This window comes from Malania oleifera, chromosome 11 (genome assembly GCF_029873635.1).
Source record: "Malania oleifera isolate guangnan ecotype guangnan chromosome 11, ASM2987363v1, whole genome shotgun sequence".
Taxonomy (NCBI): domain Eukaryota; kingdom Viridiplantae; phylum Streptophyta; class Magnoliopsida; order Santalales; family Ximeniaceae; genus Malania; species Malania oleifera.
The window spans coordinates 37,917,422-37,934,703 of NC_080427.1; the positions used below are offsets into that span (position 1 = coordinate 37,917,422).

Here is a 17,282-nt window from a genome sequence, read left to right on the forward strand (position 1 = left end):
CCAAATCTGCCGGAGCGGATCGTTGGTGAAAGTAAGGTGGAAACCATCCCAAATCCAGGATAAGGCTTTCTACTCAATATTTGAATTTTTGACAGTTGAGGAAAGTGTTATACGCTTAGAAATACTGAACTTTAGTTATGAGAAATATTGTTTCCAGGGTGTTGAGTTGAGAATCCTGCGGGTGCGAGGCAGATTTTCTTAGGGGCTTTTCAGGAATCAGGTAAGAGGATAAACTAAGTTAGTTCTTTTTAAGGAAATGTATGTGTATATATAGCGTTTGATTTCAGCAAATAATATTTTTATATATGATTTATATATATTTGGGAAAAATACTGTTAAAAATGATGGTATGTTGAATATGTGAAAATCTGTTAGTGTGGCATGAGTATAAATTGTTATGAAATACTATTTTCTGGGAATGTGTGAATGATACATAATTTTTATAATGGAAAACCGGCGTACGGGCCCAGATTTTTTTTTATGTATTTTGTCGGCGTACGGGTCGTGCTATGTGTGTGATTTGCCAATGTATGGGCTGTGTTATGATATGATTTGTTGGCGTACGGGCCCTGCTATGGATGTGATTTGTCAGCGTACGGGCTGTGCTATAATTTGCTGGCGTATGGATCGAGCTATGATAAAATGTGTAATACTGGCGTACGGGCCGATGATTCTCATGATATACGTATATATGCAAAATGATATGATTGATCTGATAATTAATGATATGAGATATCCATGTATCACAGTTTCAGTATATACTATATAATATCAGAACCTAGTTGGCTTGGTCTAGGCTGGCACTTGCACGGTACCGATGCTATGTGTCCATGGTTTTCGTTATCATGATATTTGTATTAACGCCACTGTACGGAGTGGTGTGAGATTGGATGGTCGATGTGGTTTTTAAGAAGTGTGTGTGATCGCCCCTGGTGTACGGACCAGGTCAGGCAGACCCATCGGACTTACAGACTATACGTTTGACTTGACAGTGGTCGGCCAACCATTGTCAGGTCCTGCCTTCGGGCCACACAACCCAGTCTAATACATGACAACAGCTAGCTAACCTACCAGGGATGTTTTTATGTTATTATTATGATATGAGATGAGATATGTTATGAAAATGCAGTATGTCCTGCCATGTTTTGATATATATATATATATATATATATGTTTTCCCATATTTGACAAAACAATTACTGAATATGTTATGTATGATATGTGTATAACACGAAATACTCATGTTGTCACACATTGGTATTAGTTTATTTCCCTTACTAAGAGGTGTCTCACCCCAAAATTTTATAAACTTTTCAAGAGCCCCTGATAGGAGAGCGGGAAAAGCCCCGCTGATCTAGAGCTGTTATTTGCCCTTTTTGAAGGGTGAGTTTTTTTAGGAACAGTTAGATTTTGTGGGGAATGTCCCTAGATCCGATTTTGGGATGTATATACTAAAATTCAATGATTGTAGTAACTCTGGTATTGTGATGTATGATATGATGAGATGTATGTGATTGTATGTTTCCTACTGCTTAGGCTTCTGCTATATGTTCTGATATATCCCCGGTACCCACAGGTCCAGGTGGACTTTGATCTTCTGAGCTGGAATATGTGATAATGATTTTGTTATTATTAAAAAAATGTGAAAATTAAGCAAGTCGTCACACCCTATGTTCGTCGACGAGGCCCTGATAATTTCCCTCGATTATTCCTTCCAAAGTGCAATGACATCGACAAACGCTGAAGTCGACTTCCTCCTTCTGTTACTATTTCCATTTTACACCCTCTTAATCATTATTTAAATCCCATTATTATTCGGGTTGTCACATTATATGTATGAGATACAAGTTATATAAGGAATGCAATGAAAGTGAAAATGTTATATAGATTATGTTGCATGTGATTGTTAATGCAACCATGTAAATGATGAACAGCTGAAATGAGATGTAGACTAACCGATGTACAGCTGAAAGAAGTTGTAGTACGACTAACTGATGTACAACTGAAAGAAACTATAGTATGACTAATTGATGTACAACTAAAAGGAGCTGTAGTACGACTAACTAATGTATAGCTAAAAGGAGCTGTAGTACGAATGCATGAAATGAAATGAAAGGGAAATGAAATAGAAATGAAATATAAATGAAATATGAAATGTGAACAATGTAAAATGGGAAAAAGCCACGTAAAGTGAAATGAAATGAAATGTCAAAGTTAAGACCATGAACATATGAGAGATATAGAATAATGACAGACAAAATTATGTATTACAGTAGTATCTGTATGTATGCTAGTATAACATGGTATGTGTTATGGGCGGGGAAAACTCTTCACCCAAAGGCTTGCTGAGAAAGGCGAGTGCCCTAGTAAGTATCAGATGTAGCAGTAGGCTACATAACGTATAGGGCAGAGGGAAATTACTTGTATGGGCGGGTAAATTTCCTTATTCTCGGGTGCCTTTGCTGGTAAACCATTATATGAACTGTGTGAGTACGAGATTACTTTTTCACCTAAAGGCTTACTGAGTAAGGTAAGTGCCTTGATATGCTTCAGTTGTGACCATTGGTTGCCTAAAGTATCAGAGTAGAGGGGTGCTACTTGTATGGGCAGGTAATCACCCCAATCCTTAGGTATTCTCGTTAGTAAAATACCCTGCATGTGTTTGATCGGAATTAGAAAATGATTTTAGAAATTATGATGATGATTTGCAAATGATGAATACATGTACATATGTTATTTACAAACCTCATGTTGGCTACACGCTGATTTAATATATTGTTTCTTCCCTTACTGAGATGTGTCTCACTCGTATACAAATTATCTTTTTCAGGACCTCCATGGGATCAAGCTTGGAAAGCTCAGAGTTATTATAACATTTTTGAGGAAAAGGGTATAAACTTGCGATGATATTTTGGGTTGTATCTAAGTTTTAAGTTTTATGTTTTATGTTTTAAGTCTTCTGAGAAATGGATGGTTGTGAATACTGGATGTTGGAGATATGTATATATGTGGATACATGTGGATTAATGGTTTATTTTGGAATGTAGATAGATATAAATAGCTCTGGTATTATATTGATTGGAGATTGTAGTTATGTTTTCTGCTACGTAATTGTAAATGGAATAACAGGTACAGGAAAATGGATAACGTGGCACCCAGGTCCCACTAGGTGGGTTTGGGATGCCACGAAGCCCGATTTATTTAGGTATAATGCAACGGGCCGGGTTTTACGATTCGGGGCGTTACAATAATATATATATATATATATATATATGAAACCATTACTTCTTGAAGAGCAAAAGGAAATCAATTGATTTCCTGAAGCACAGACCCCCCTTTACGGAATTCTCACTCTTTCTTAGCATTTCTCCCCTCTCTCTCTCTCTCTCTCTCTCTCTCTCTCTCTCTCTCTCTCTCTCTCTCTCTCTCCTCTCTCTCTCTCCGCTCTCTCCTCCACCTTCTTTCTCTCTCTCATCGATTTTGTCGACCAAATGGACGTTGATCGAAAAACGGAAGATACCACTGGGTTCCATTTTCTGCCACCGATATTCCTATCGGAGTGGATTTGTTGTAGGAGGAACATAGGCACCACTCATGGGGTAAGATAAACCCACTCTCTCTCTCTCTTTAATTTCTCCCAAATCTCCAATTAAATCGATGATCGGACACCACCATGGGACCCTAGTCTCGATCGTCGTTATTTTAATCGTAGTGGATTTTTAATTTTGGTTTTCTATGCACCACTCTAAAGATAGGGTAAGGTTATGAGAATTAAGCAAATTTGTAGTTTTTAGGAATTTAATTATTTATTTGAAGTTTATGAGTTTATGAAATGTGGAAAAGAATGGTATTTTATTTGGGGTGGTATTGATAAACTAGGGTTCATGAATTCAGGGTTTTGGTGAGCGCTGTAGGTATAATTTCTGGATCTTTGCAGGCGTAGTTCAAGAGATCAGGTAAGGGAAATAGATTAAGCTAGTAATTTTGTAATTCAACAGGTTAAAATGGAAATTATATGTGTATATATATATATGATTATCATGTGGGTTTTGAAAAGCCAACTGCTTGAACTATGATTTTGAACCTAGAGTTGTGTTATTAGTTATTATTTGCGAAAATTGAATGATTAAAGTAATTAATAGATTTTATAGATAATTTGTGAAGATAATTTAACGTGTAATTTCAATAAAACATATGATGAATATGGGTTGACTTATTATTTCAGATGACATAATTATGCGTATTATTCAAATCGCATGGCATGAGTAAAGTGAATATACTATGTTAAATTATGATATATTTATGAGATGTTGGAAATACTAAAATGTGTTGAGAATATATATTGTGTGTGATTGTTTAAACAAAGCTAAATATGATTATTAAATTGCAAGTTATGGTTTGAGAACTCCGGTGGACCATAGTAGACACAGTTTTGTTGCACATGATTTTTGAAGAGCTAGTGCACCTTGGGGTGAGCATAATTCGGGGAAACCCGAATTAACCCACCAATTTTGGTCGATTCGGTTCGGTTCGGTCAAGAAATAGGGTCGGTTCGGTTCGGTTACGATTTTACCAATTTTCGGTTAATCAGTTATCGGTTCGGTTAATATGAATTATCAATTCGGTTAACCGAATTAACCGAATTGATAATTAATGATTCTAGTGATTCTACTCTTATAGTTTAATACCAAAATATCTTTTTTATTAATAAAATTAATAGATGAGATGCTTAATTAAGCTCGAATTAGTAAAAAAGTTATAATTATATTATTTTTTTAATAATTAATTTCAAATTATTTTGGTTAAATTCCGTTAACCGAATTACCCGAAAGGTAATTCAGTCGGGTTGGGTTCGGTGAGCTTCCTTTGTTCGGTCGGTTCGGTTATCAGAAATCATTAACAGAAAATTTCGGTTAATTCGGTTAATTAAACGAATTTGGCCGAACCGACCGTTTGCTCACCCCTAAGTGCACCCGCACGTCTTAGAGAGAGTGTGGAGATGGGATGGTTGATTGTGTTGAGAAAGGTAGAGTTCTTGTGGAGTCTAGACCAGTATGAGAACAGTCAATCTGACTTCAGACTGAAGAGGTTGTTGTTGATTTAACTCTAGCGGGCCGACTAGGGTTAAGTCCAACCTACGGCCGTACAACCCGTCATGGGGGGAAGCATGACAGTGTTTATCGATCTGACAGTGAGTTATAAATGCATAATTGTTGATTTAACCAGTGTATGTGAAATATCTGTGAATATCGAGTTTGTGAAGACAGGAGATGAGAAATGTGAAATGAGATTATGTGATGTGAAATACTAAGAAATATAAGAACTGAGATCATGAAGAGATGAATATTACGGAGATAATAGATGCAGAGTAAAGAATAAATATATTATATATTGTAGTATTATATTTATTTGGAGTGAGGTAAACTTTCTGCCGGAGAGCTTGTTGAGAAAGGCGAGTGCCCTGATATGTATCAAAGGTAGTCATATCAGGCTACATAGCGTATTAGAGTAGAGGGAAACTACTTGTATGGGCGGGTAATCTTCCCCATCCTCAGGAACTTTCGCTGATAAATAATTGTGTGAATGTATATGAAAACAAAACAAACTATCCACCTAAGAGCTTACTGAGTAAGGTAAGTGTCCTGATGAGCATTAGTTGTAGCTATACCCCCGGTTGCATAAGGTATTAAAGTAGAGGGGTGCTACTTGTATGGGCGAGTAATCACCCTAATCATTGAGAAACTCTTGTTAATAAAATACGCTGCATGTGTGTGAGTAGAGATAAAAAATGATTTCATAATTGTGGATTAATTTATAAATTATGATTATTCTGTCTTACTGAAATGTGTCTCACTTAATATAAATTTTATCTTTTTCAGGACCTCCACGTGATCGAGCTCAGTGAGCTCGGGGCTAGCCTAACAGTTTAGAGAGTGAGAGAGAGGGTATAACTTTGGATATATTTTTGGGTAGTATTATATTTATGATTTCTGAATTGTATATTTGTGAATAATGGATGTTGGAAAATATTTTTTTGGGATATATATATAAAACTCTGGAATGTTATAAAGGATGTTAGTTTATTTTTTTTACTGCATAATTGATGTTATAGTATCAGATACAGGTAATGGAATACGTGGCACCCGAACCCCACTTGGCGGGTTTGGGACATCACAGTGCCTATCTTTTTTTTCAACATAGATTGATGCAATTGATTTATTTCTAGTAGAATATCCTTTTTAAAATTGGAGTATTCATAGTTCAAAATTTAATAATAACAAAAAGATGTATTGATTTTATAGGTTGCTCATTATTGTGGGAGTTGGAGTTTTATTTATAACACAAATGCGTTATTATCAATACATGATCCAATAAACAATATAAGATTTTTTTTTGTCAATCTGATTTTTGTTTTGTTTCAATAGGCACAATGTTTGAAATAAAACCGATGAATAATAATAAATGAATCGATAAATAATATTCTTGGCTTAATAATTTTCTCAACAATATTTAAAAACTTGTAACTGCCATAGCATTAATTAGGATGCAATTTATCTAATGATTATTGAAACTTTTGAGTGTCATCCTTAATGTTTAACCTACAAATTAATTACTCCAATAAATGAGAGTAATAGTTTTAAAAGAAGAAAAATACTTTAGCCATTTCAATTGGACACAACATAGCAAACAATTTTCATAAAGGCATTTGTAATTTGTCATATACAATAAGGTATAGAAAATGAAAGTCTTCTAATTCTAATCTCGTGAGACCTTCTTTTAGTTCGCAATAATTCAATTATTCCCCAAATATTTTCTTAAACAAATGTTTATATTTATTTTTGTTAATCTTAAAGTTTCATTAACCTAATTTTAATGATAATAAACTATTATACACTAATGGTTTTGGGTTGAATATATTTTTAACAGTATTAAGCAATTGACGTTGAAAATTTGATAAGAAATTTAAAGAGTCACTATTTTTATTTGTACATTTATTCTTTTAATTGTAATTTGTTTTAACTTGTAAACCTCTAAGAATATTAAAAACATGATACAAAAGGACTAAAAAATTCAAAAATTGGAAACAAAGGGAGACCAAACTAGACTTTGTAGCCGGGGATTGACCTATAGGGGCGGTCAACTAGTTCAGGAAAAATTTGGACACAGTTAACCGGCTCATAAAGGTTATTGGCCAGTCTAACTAGTTTTGCCTATAAATATATGATTTTTTTCCTAATGATTAGTAAGTGATCGATCAAATTCAGTAAGCAATCAACCAACCTGACTTATAAAAGTTAATAATGAGCATAAGACAAATATTTTTTTCTTCTAATCTCTATATATATGCTCTCCAAATCCTAAAGAATGATATAAAATATATCTATATTGAATTACTAGGTGTTTAAACATTTTATTCTCTCTTAATATTTTTTATGCCATAAACTAGCATATTCATTAACAAATTATTTTGTGAGTTTCAATTTGTAAACCATTCATTGAATTTGGTTTCCTAGTCTCCCAAAACAATGATTGTTTTAGGGACTGTTTGGTATCACTTTTAAAAATTAGAAAAACAAAAACTAAAACCAAAAACCAAAAATAAAAATTAAAAACTAGAAACCTGTTTGGTTAAGATTTATAAAACTAATACAAATTAAAAACTTATCATTTTTATCTGTCAATCAAATAATATCATAAAAAAATGATTAAAATAATAAAATTACAAATAATACATATTTAAAATATTACTATGATAAAAATAAAATTTATTACAATTATTTTACTTAATTGTTCTACTTGCAAAATTTACTTTATAATAAAAAATTTATTAGACATGATAATTGAAAAATAGTAAAAGTATTTTGTAATTGGCTTTATCATTATTTTTTAAAATTTATGTATATTTTTATTTTAATTATATTTAAATTCACATGATCATTTAATTTTGATTTTAATTTGAAGTGTATAAAAATGAAAAACTTAATCCAAAAAAACTGTTTATGGATATAAAATTTTTAGCACCAGGTTGTCAAAACAATTGAAAATCTTATATTTTGATTATTAATTTTTTGACAAACAACTGAAATCTGACAATAAAAATAGAAAACTGATAACATAAACAAACGCATTTTTATAATTTGTTTCTTTTATTATAAAAACACAAAAAAAGAAAAAAATATTAACAATGCCAAACATATCATAAATAAACACGTTTTTATAATCTATTTCTTCACTATGAAAAAACAAAAATAGAAAATAAAAAACACCAATAATACCAACAGTCCCTTAGTTTTCTCATTTTTATAGGAAACAAGGGGTCGAATTAATTTTTTTTTTTTTCATTTTTTAAAAGATAAGAGGAATTGTGAAACCTTAAGGTATTTTACCTTAAAAGAGTGGACACAGACCGATTACTGAACTATCATACAAAGATTTTACATTTCTCTTTCCCTTGTCTATTTTGATTTATTGCTTTAATTTTTATCAAACATTTTAATTATTATTAAATTCAATTCATCATCTCCCTTAAGTTATTAGTTGGGTCAAACAATTTTCTATCTTATAACTATTATACTTATAAACTAAAATTAATTAAAACAAAATATTTCACAAGAACATAAACAATGGTTACTTTAAAATTTTCAACTACTTCCGTATTTCAGACTTTACCTTATTAGCGAGAATTAGGAGGAGGACGCTGATCCGTAAGTTTGGTACCGCATCAAGGGATCTGAAAAGCTTATTGGTGGCTGGAGTTCTTATGTAATAAAATTTTTTTTTTTTCCCCCCGGACTCTAAAGAAGCTGAAATTTATACCTTGCGACAAATTCACAATTATGCCACTAACTAGAACACGTGCAAAGCACGTGCTCCATGTTTCTGAAAATGTGCAAGCTGCGATGCCTTAACGGTACATGCTCTGCGGCGTGAGGCCACCTGGGACTTCCGAAGCGCAACAACAACTTGGAGTTCTGCCCGCCTCTGCAATGGAAGAAGAAGAAGAACGCACGATATGGAAATCAAGGTCCGATTCGGACACGATGCTTTCGACGACAGTTGGCCGAGTGATGACCACTCTGCTCGGTGCTCGCTCCAGGAAGCTCGAGAACGCCATTTCTCATCTCTCTTCCACCCCCAAAAGAGCTTCACTTGGTGGGTATTCTTCAGAAACCGAGGAAGAGTTTTAGAGAAATTTCTTTGTTATTCGGACGACATATACGCTTCTTGATAATTTGAGGGAATTGTCACTATTGTTTTGATTTGTTTATGCAGTTTCATTGGACGATTCGCTTTGGTTTTTTCACAAGTACGTCAGGGATGCAGCAGAGAAGAAGGAACCTTTGGACAATATTTTGGTTCCCATGATTGAACATGTAAGAAAATTTTGAAACCCACTTCCCCAATTACTTTTTTAGTATATGGTTAATTTTTCTGAGGGACAATATCTATTATAACTGTATTTAATTATATGCTGGTAGAGATATGTACGAGATGCTTGCCAATTCAGTTAAAGTTTGATATACATTATTGGCCCACAACCTAACAACTTAAGCTTTTAGGTAAAGTGGTATTCTAACTTGGTATCTGAACTGGTTATCAGGAGTTCCTAGGTTTTAGTCTTGTTGCCCATAATTTTAAACAAAGAACATTGTATTTCTTATTATGGGTGCTATTTATCATGTGTTTATCTCTCCATGTGCTGTCAGATTGCACGTGCGGGAGAGTGTTAAAACTTGATATACATTGTTGACCTACAACCTAATAGTTTAAGCTTTTAAGTAAAGTGGTAATCTAACAAATTTAGAAACTAATGGGTCTGGGGAATGGATAAAATCTCAAATGAGGATGTTGAGATGGATGAGTTCTAGTAGGAGGAAATAAGTTAAGAAATGTTTGCTTACATGAGAGTTTGGTGTGGCACTAATTAAATATTGGATGTGTGGATAATTAAGGGTCTGTTTGTTTTTGGAAAAAGGTTTATTTTCCATGAGGGAACATGTAAGGAAAAATAAAACTGTTTTCCATAAGTGAACATGTCCTAAGATTGCTTAGACATGTAAAATGGGGCTAACTTGACTGAGGTAGAACCATGGAAGAGATAATTAGGACAAGAGGATGATCAAGAGACTGGTGGTTGAGGCAGTAAAAAACTAAAGAGAAAAGGTTGTCACAAATTCTTGCCAATGGTGAAAAAAAGTATCTAGTGGTTGTCACCAAATAGTTGGAATTTGATTTCAGTCCTGATTTAGCACAATACATCCTTTTCGCCATGAGCCAATTCATTAGGATATACTTGCAATATCACATGAACTTATGAGGTCTTGAATTACACATGAAAAACTATGATTGGTCGAGTAAAAAAGGACGTGTCCTTATTTCACTAGGAGGACCTGTGCTTTTCTCAAATAGTTGGGATAAAGTCTTTCCTGCATATTCTATATATTTTTTAATTGACATTTTAAGTTTTAGATATATGATCCTGTATTTAAGAGATTAAATTTGACACCGTCTCATTTATCATATTTGAAAGCCAAAGTACCCTCGAAGGTCAGGGATTTTGTCTGATTAGCCACCTCTTGATGGGTTAATGCAGATGAGACAAGGCGTATATGGCTTTATCTCTTTAAATGTGTGAATGTATTATAATAGTGATGAGTTATGGTATAAGTTATGCACTTTGTTCGGTGAGAATTGAGTGTGTTTGAGTTCCTTGGAGGCTTCTTGTTGATTATATTGTGGTTTTGGAAGGCATAAGGATGCTAGCAGAATCTGGTTTTGTGCTGTCTATCTGGTGTTTTGAGGCATTTGGTTGGAAAGGAGTGCTCAAATTTTCAGTTTATGCCAATTCATTTGCTTTGGGATATGATTGGTTTTCTTGCTTCTTTGTGGGAGTTTTCTTGTGATTGTTTTAGTGGGATTGGTTTCTCACATTTTTTGCGGGATTGGTTAGCTTGGTCGGTTCAAGAGTGATTTAGCTAAATTTTTTCCTTTACGATGAGCATTTGCAAGAACAATGCACAGATTTCCATTTAAGGATGCGATGTTTATGATCTAACACACACATCACATCCTCATGGATTTAGAGGGGAGTTTAGTTTTTCTCTTAACAAAGAAGTTTTGGGGTTAAGGCAGATTTCTTGATATCACAGAGAAAATGTAACCAATATTCTTATTTATGACGTTATTGGATGTGGAGAGATCATGGTTATTGTTGGAGTTATGCTCCTTTCTTTTCATAAAAAGTGAATCCCTAGGAAACAGATAGGCTTCCTCACATATTGATATGATTTTTGTTCACCAATGCGCAGGAAAACATCTTTCGGAAGGCAGGGGACCCTTGTGAGGCTTGTCTTAGGCCATTGTTTTGTACTCTTAGATTCTGACTTGATGCAGTGGAATCCCACCCCATAGTGATTCGGGTTCAGGTGGTTGGTGCACCCTTTGTTTATGGGATGTGTGAGGGATTGATAGGGGGTGTAGGGCTGAGCATTATTCGCTATATGCTAAATTAGCCTACCAAACCGATCATTTTGGTTAAATTTATAATTTTAGTTGGTTTGATTTGAATTTTTTTTAAAATTTCAATTTTTGGTTTTAGTTCGGGATAACTCTTGTTGTATTCGATTAATTGAAATTAACTGAACTAATACACACGCGCACATATGTATACGTATACATTTTAATATTAATATATATTAATTTATGCACCTATATCAATAGATATTTATATATATTTTATAGTGTACCTATATCGGCATATGTGTATACCTATATGTTTGTATGTATTTATATATATTACATAGTTTTGTTAATAAATTAGGAAATAGGAATACCCACATATCCAATAACCATTAGTCCAGTACTCATAATTCAATTTGAAGCGAAGTATATTTTATTAACATCCGTTAGCCGATTTGAATTGAATTATAATTGGTTGGTTCACAATTCGGTATTTGGAAGAGCTCATCTAGTAGAGGATTTTCTTTAATAGAATTAACCATATCAAGCAAATGCTCTCTCCTTGGAGGAGTGTCAGGTCTAGGGTTGGGAGGGTTTAAATTGAATAAGAAACTAAGGTAACGTTTGGTTCTCAGAATATCTATTCCTTGGAATAATATGGAATACAATGGAAAAATTGGGAGTAGAGGGAATAGCTATTCCTTGTATATTTCTTATTATTTCATCCAACATGTAATAAAAGGGGAATAGACATTTCCATGGTGAAGTTTGGGAATAGTTATTCCTTGTTATGAATTCATAAAAAGTTGAATTTGTTACTTGCTTTATGACAACAGTATAATTTTTTGTATAACTAATTGTAACTAACTTAGTATAACCAATCTATTCTTAGGATTAGGCATTATGAGAACCAATTGTGACCTAAAGTATGTGGAGATGAAGCTTAAACAATGAATAAGAAGGTTTTTAGGAATGTCAAATAGGCTAAAAATGTTTTGGTCAAATTGTTGGATTGGGTACGTTGGAGGAGTTGGCTTGGTAGGTGAAGAGGCTAGGGTGAGGAGGGCTAGGTTTTTTAATGATCTGGAGGTGCTGTTGTGGATTGCATGAGTCGATGCCAGAATCAAAGGTGAAGTGGGTCATTGAATTGCAATGGGGTTCTTTTATAGAATGGCTAATGGAAAAAGTAGGAAGAATTTATTTAAGAGCTCAATTAGATTCTAGGATCAAGTTTAAGGGCTATCCATGGATTAGTGTGGAGATTACAAACTTTTACACATGCCTACTTGCTGAGGATTGCCCAAGTAGACTGAGGTTGGAAGGTTTGGATTAGAGTTCCATCAAGGTGACCTCAACTCAGCTTGAGAGGCCTTTGGAAGTTAACAAAGTTAAAAAAACAGTTTTTTGAAATGTGTAGGGTGAAAGCCATTGGCCTTGATCACTACATGATGTCATTTTTTTAAGGAGAATTGGGAGACTTAGCAAAAGGATATTATGAAGTTCTTTAGGAATTCCATGGAATTGGGGTGGTGGGTAATAGTGTAATTTGTAAACTCGAATTTTTTTGTTTTGTTTTTTAACCCTTGTCCTGAAGAAGGAGATATATGTGAGGATAAGGGGTTTCAAGCCTATTAGATTTGTCTCTAGCCCTTTCAAGATTTATCTACAATTTTATATAAGAGGTTGAGAAAGGCTTTGGGGGATGCAGTGACCATGGCTTAGTTCGCCTTCATTAAATATAGACATATCTTAGATGTTGTTTTGGTGGTCAATGAGGTGGTAGAGGATATGAGGAGGTTGGATAGGAGTGAGCTGATCTTCAAGCTGCACTTGGAGAAGACTTATAATAGGGTAAATTGGGTTATTTTGATAGTGTGATGTGTAGGGAAGGCATCATGGTTGTTGGAGGAAGTGGATTAGAAGGTTCTTGACCTCAAGAAACATTTTTTTTTTTTGGATAAGTAAAAGCAACTATATTTAAGAGGCATCAAGGGGATGCCGGCCCATGGTTCTCTAAATCAAGCACCATGAAGGGTGTCAAACAAGTCAAACGTTACATCAAAATCATTAATAACAATTGTGCTGTGCTAAATATTAGCCACAGTAAACCTGTCTTCTTGGCTGATTTGGATTGTTGAGGATGTGAGGAGGTTGGATAGAAGTGAGCTGATCTTCAAGCTGCACTTTGAGAAGACTTATAATCGGGTAAATTGGGTTATTTTGATAGCGTGATGTGTAGGGAAGGCATCATGGTTGTTGGAGGAAGTGGATTAGAAGGTTCTTGACCTCAAGAAACATTTTTTTTTTTTGGATTAGTAAAAGCAACTATATTTAAGAGGCATCAATGGGATGCCAGCCCATGGTTCTCTAAATCAAGCACCCTGAAGGGTGTCAAACAAGTCAAACGTTACATCAAAATCATTAATAACAATTGTGCTATGCTAAATATTAGCCATAGTAAACCTGTCTTCTTTGCTGATTTGGATTGTTGAGGATGAATATTTGAACACTTGCCTATTCCTCTCCTTCCAAACGCACCAGAAAATTGCAAGGGGAATGAGGGACAAAGCCTTTCTCTTCACCTTTGTGGTCCGATTCCCTTTCTAGGCCCAGAGTTCCCTTCCTACAGAATCAAAGATAACCCACCTTTGTCCAATTAGAGACAGTTCCATATTCCAAAGATTCCTTGTCCAAGCACTATGAAGGAGGATGTGTTCAATCGATTTTGCGTCAACCATTCAGAGGGGACATCTATTGACAACAGATAGACCCTTTCTTTGCAAGTTATCCATGGTTAAAATCTTACTATGGGTTGCTTCCCAAGCAAGGAAGGCAACTTTTGTAGGGGCTGAAGTCTTCCAAATTTGAGTTAAATGGAAAATAAAGTTGTTTGACACCAAAGGGAAGAGCTTCCTATAGAAGGATCTAAAGATGAAGGCTCCCTTCACTTTTATAGTCCAAAAAGGGAGATTGGTTTCATTACAGTGTTGGTAGCTGTAGAGAAAGCTATAGAAATCCATAAAGCTATAGAAATCCATGAGCTGGTTGAGTTTCCAATCATCCACATTTCTAAGGAGGAGGATGTTCCTAAAAAGCCTCTGATCTGAGGTTTGAAGGTGTTGACTAATCTGGGCATCTTCATCACATGCCGAGTTGTAGATGACTGGGAATAGGATGCTAAGAGCTTCTTGATCGCGCCACTGGTCGTGCCAGTAATAAATGTTGTCCCCCCTCCCCACCTTAAACTTGATACACGAAGCAAAAAAATTCTAGCCTTTCTTGATGAAATTTTGCACTCCTACACCATATAGTCCTTTATTAGGTTGGGAGATCCAGCTATTATGTCAAGCTCGTATTTCATAGCAACAATTCCCCGCCAAAAGTGATCTTTCTCAATCATGAATCTCCATAACCATTTCTCTAATAGGGCTTTGTTGAAAGTGTGGAGGGACTTCAAACCCAAGCCTCCTAAATGAAAATGTTGTTTAACCATGCCCCATTTGACAAGGTGAAGTTTGGATTTCACCTCGAAGCTTCCCCAAAGAAACCTCCTTTGAATTCCTTCAAGTCTCTCAAGGGCTTAGGCAAGAGGATCCGTCGTCTCAACTTCTGTTTACCTTGGTGGATGTACAAAGCCAAATACACTCAAATGCTTAAGGCTTGGGGGTGATAAGGGGTTTACGTTTTGGTAGGTAGGAGGTGGAGGTGTCTTATATCCAATTTGTGGATGATACAATGTTGTTTCTTGAGGACAATGTTGAGAAACTTAGAAACACAATTACAACAACAACAACAAACCTTAAGTCCCACTAGGTAGGGTTAATTACATGAATCTTTTTCCGCCAATTCACTCGATCTAGAGCATTTTCCTCTGTTAGATTAAGAGCTATTAAATCCTTCCTCACTACCTCATTCCAAGTAATTTTAGGCCTATCCCTAACCCTTTTCATGCTAGAAACCATAACTAACTCACTCCTCCCCACAGGTGCTCTACTAGGCTTGCCTTTTAAATGTCCAAGCCATCTAGGTCGCCCCTCCGTTGTCTTGTGTTCAACCGATGCTTAGAAAAACAATTATTTTATAGAAATCTTTGAAATAATTTCAGGATTAATATACCTGCTTGATGAAGATTGGGGTGGTGGGTGTTAATGTGGGAGGTGGGGATTTAGATGGGTTTAAGGCTATGGCTGGTTGTGCTATTGTGGAATGGCCACTATCCTATCTTGGCCTCCTTTCTAAAGGGAACCTAAGTCCATGGCTTTTTGGGATATTGTGATCGAGAGGGTTCATAGGAGGTTGGGGGTGGAAAAGGGGGTACATTTCATTAAGGGGTCATACTGCGCTTAGGCTGCCCTCTTTAACGTCCCTAATTTACTTTCTATCTCATTGTAGAGTGCCCCGAAGTGTTGCTAGGATTCTTGAGAGGATGATGCATGACTCTTTTTGGTTTGATTATGGGGGGGATAAGAGAGATCACATTGTTAGCTAGTAGACCCAAATCGCTAGGACTTGGGAAGGTGGTTTATAAAAACATCCCTCGTTGAAAAATGATTTTGGAGGTTCTTCTTAGAGGTAACTCTTTATAGCACAAGGTGATTGGAAGAAGTACAGGGTTAGTGGAATGCGTGTGACATAAGGGAAGCCCCCCTTTTTCTTTTTCAAGTCAGCCCCCGGAAGTTCATGTCTTAGATTGCCAGTCTTTTCTTCTCTCTCACCCATTTCAAAGTGGTTTATGGCAACAAGGTTCAATTTTGGGAGGATGATTGGGTGGGTGAGGGCTCGTTAGAGTTTATGATGCCTTGTGTTAGGGGGTGACAATGTAATAGGATAACTAAGGGTAGGTGGGTGGGGAAATAATGACCCTATATGTTACTCTCTAGGGTTTCATATTCAAAATTGAATTGTTTGTGTTAATGCTTGTACACAACCTTCTTGATTGAATAAAATAAGTAGACCCTTTTATCGTCTTACCATGTATGATTTTGATGTACTTTGTTGAACTATGGATGCCTTCTACGTTAATGACTCTTGCCTATATAAATTGTGGTTGCCTTTGATATTACTTTCACTATAACCACTTTGGTTGTGAGACTTGTGTGATGCTCATGCCTGCAAACTTGAACATAATTAATGACTCGTCTATATAAAATGTGATTGCCTTTCATATTACTCTCACAGTTACCACTTTGGTTGATAAACTTTTGTGATGCTCATGGCTGCAAGCTTGAGCATGTGAACATTGGCTGACTCGGTTGGGGGAACGTGTGAACATTGGCTGACTTGGTTGGGGGAGAGCTCGTCAACCAATTGAGTCAGCCAATGTTCACACGTTCAAGCTTGCAGGCATGAGCATCACACAAGTCTCAAGGTATACTTGCAACATCACATGAACTTATGAGGTCTTGAATTGCACACAAAAAACTATAATTGGTCAATTTAAGTAAAAAATATGTGTTCTTTTATTTCACTAGGAGGAGCTATGCTGTAAAGACCCGAAAATTCTACTGCTCTGATACCACAATTGTAATGCCCTATAAACACATACATTAAATACTTAAAATCCCATATCATATCCACATCATTTAGGAACACATGCCCTGAAAACTCATTTGTAAAATTATCAAGGACCCAGTGGGGTCCAAAATATCACTGTCCATAATTTAATTAATAAACAACGGAAGCAAAGTATTTTTCTACAACCATTATTACCAGAGAGCTAACCCAACCTTGGCATCAACAAGTCCCAAAATAAATAGGTGTCCACCCCAGAATCCCAAAAGCATCTAACATAAACAAAACAATATCCTACCCACACTCACCCT

General features: G+C 35.3%; 1 protein-coding gene across 2 annotated transcripts in view; it reads left to right on the forward strand.

Moving 5' to 3' along the window:
• Positions 1-8,916: 8,916 nt before the first annotated feature.
• Positions 8,917-17,282, forward strand: part of LOC131167378 (uncharacterized) — a 66,855-nt gene continuing 58,489 nt past the window's right edge. For both annotated transcript variants that reach the window (XM_058126174.1, XM_058126175.1), the window contains exons 1-2: positions 8,917-9,153; positions 9,274-9,374. In XM_058126174.1, the coding sequence (XP_057982157.1) occupies positions 8,988-9,153; positions 9,274-9,374 (267 nt within the window). In that variant the 5' untranslated portion in view covers positions 8,917-8,987. The remainder of the gene's footprint in view (positions 9,154-9,273; positions 9,375-17,282) is intronic.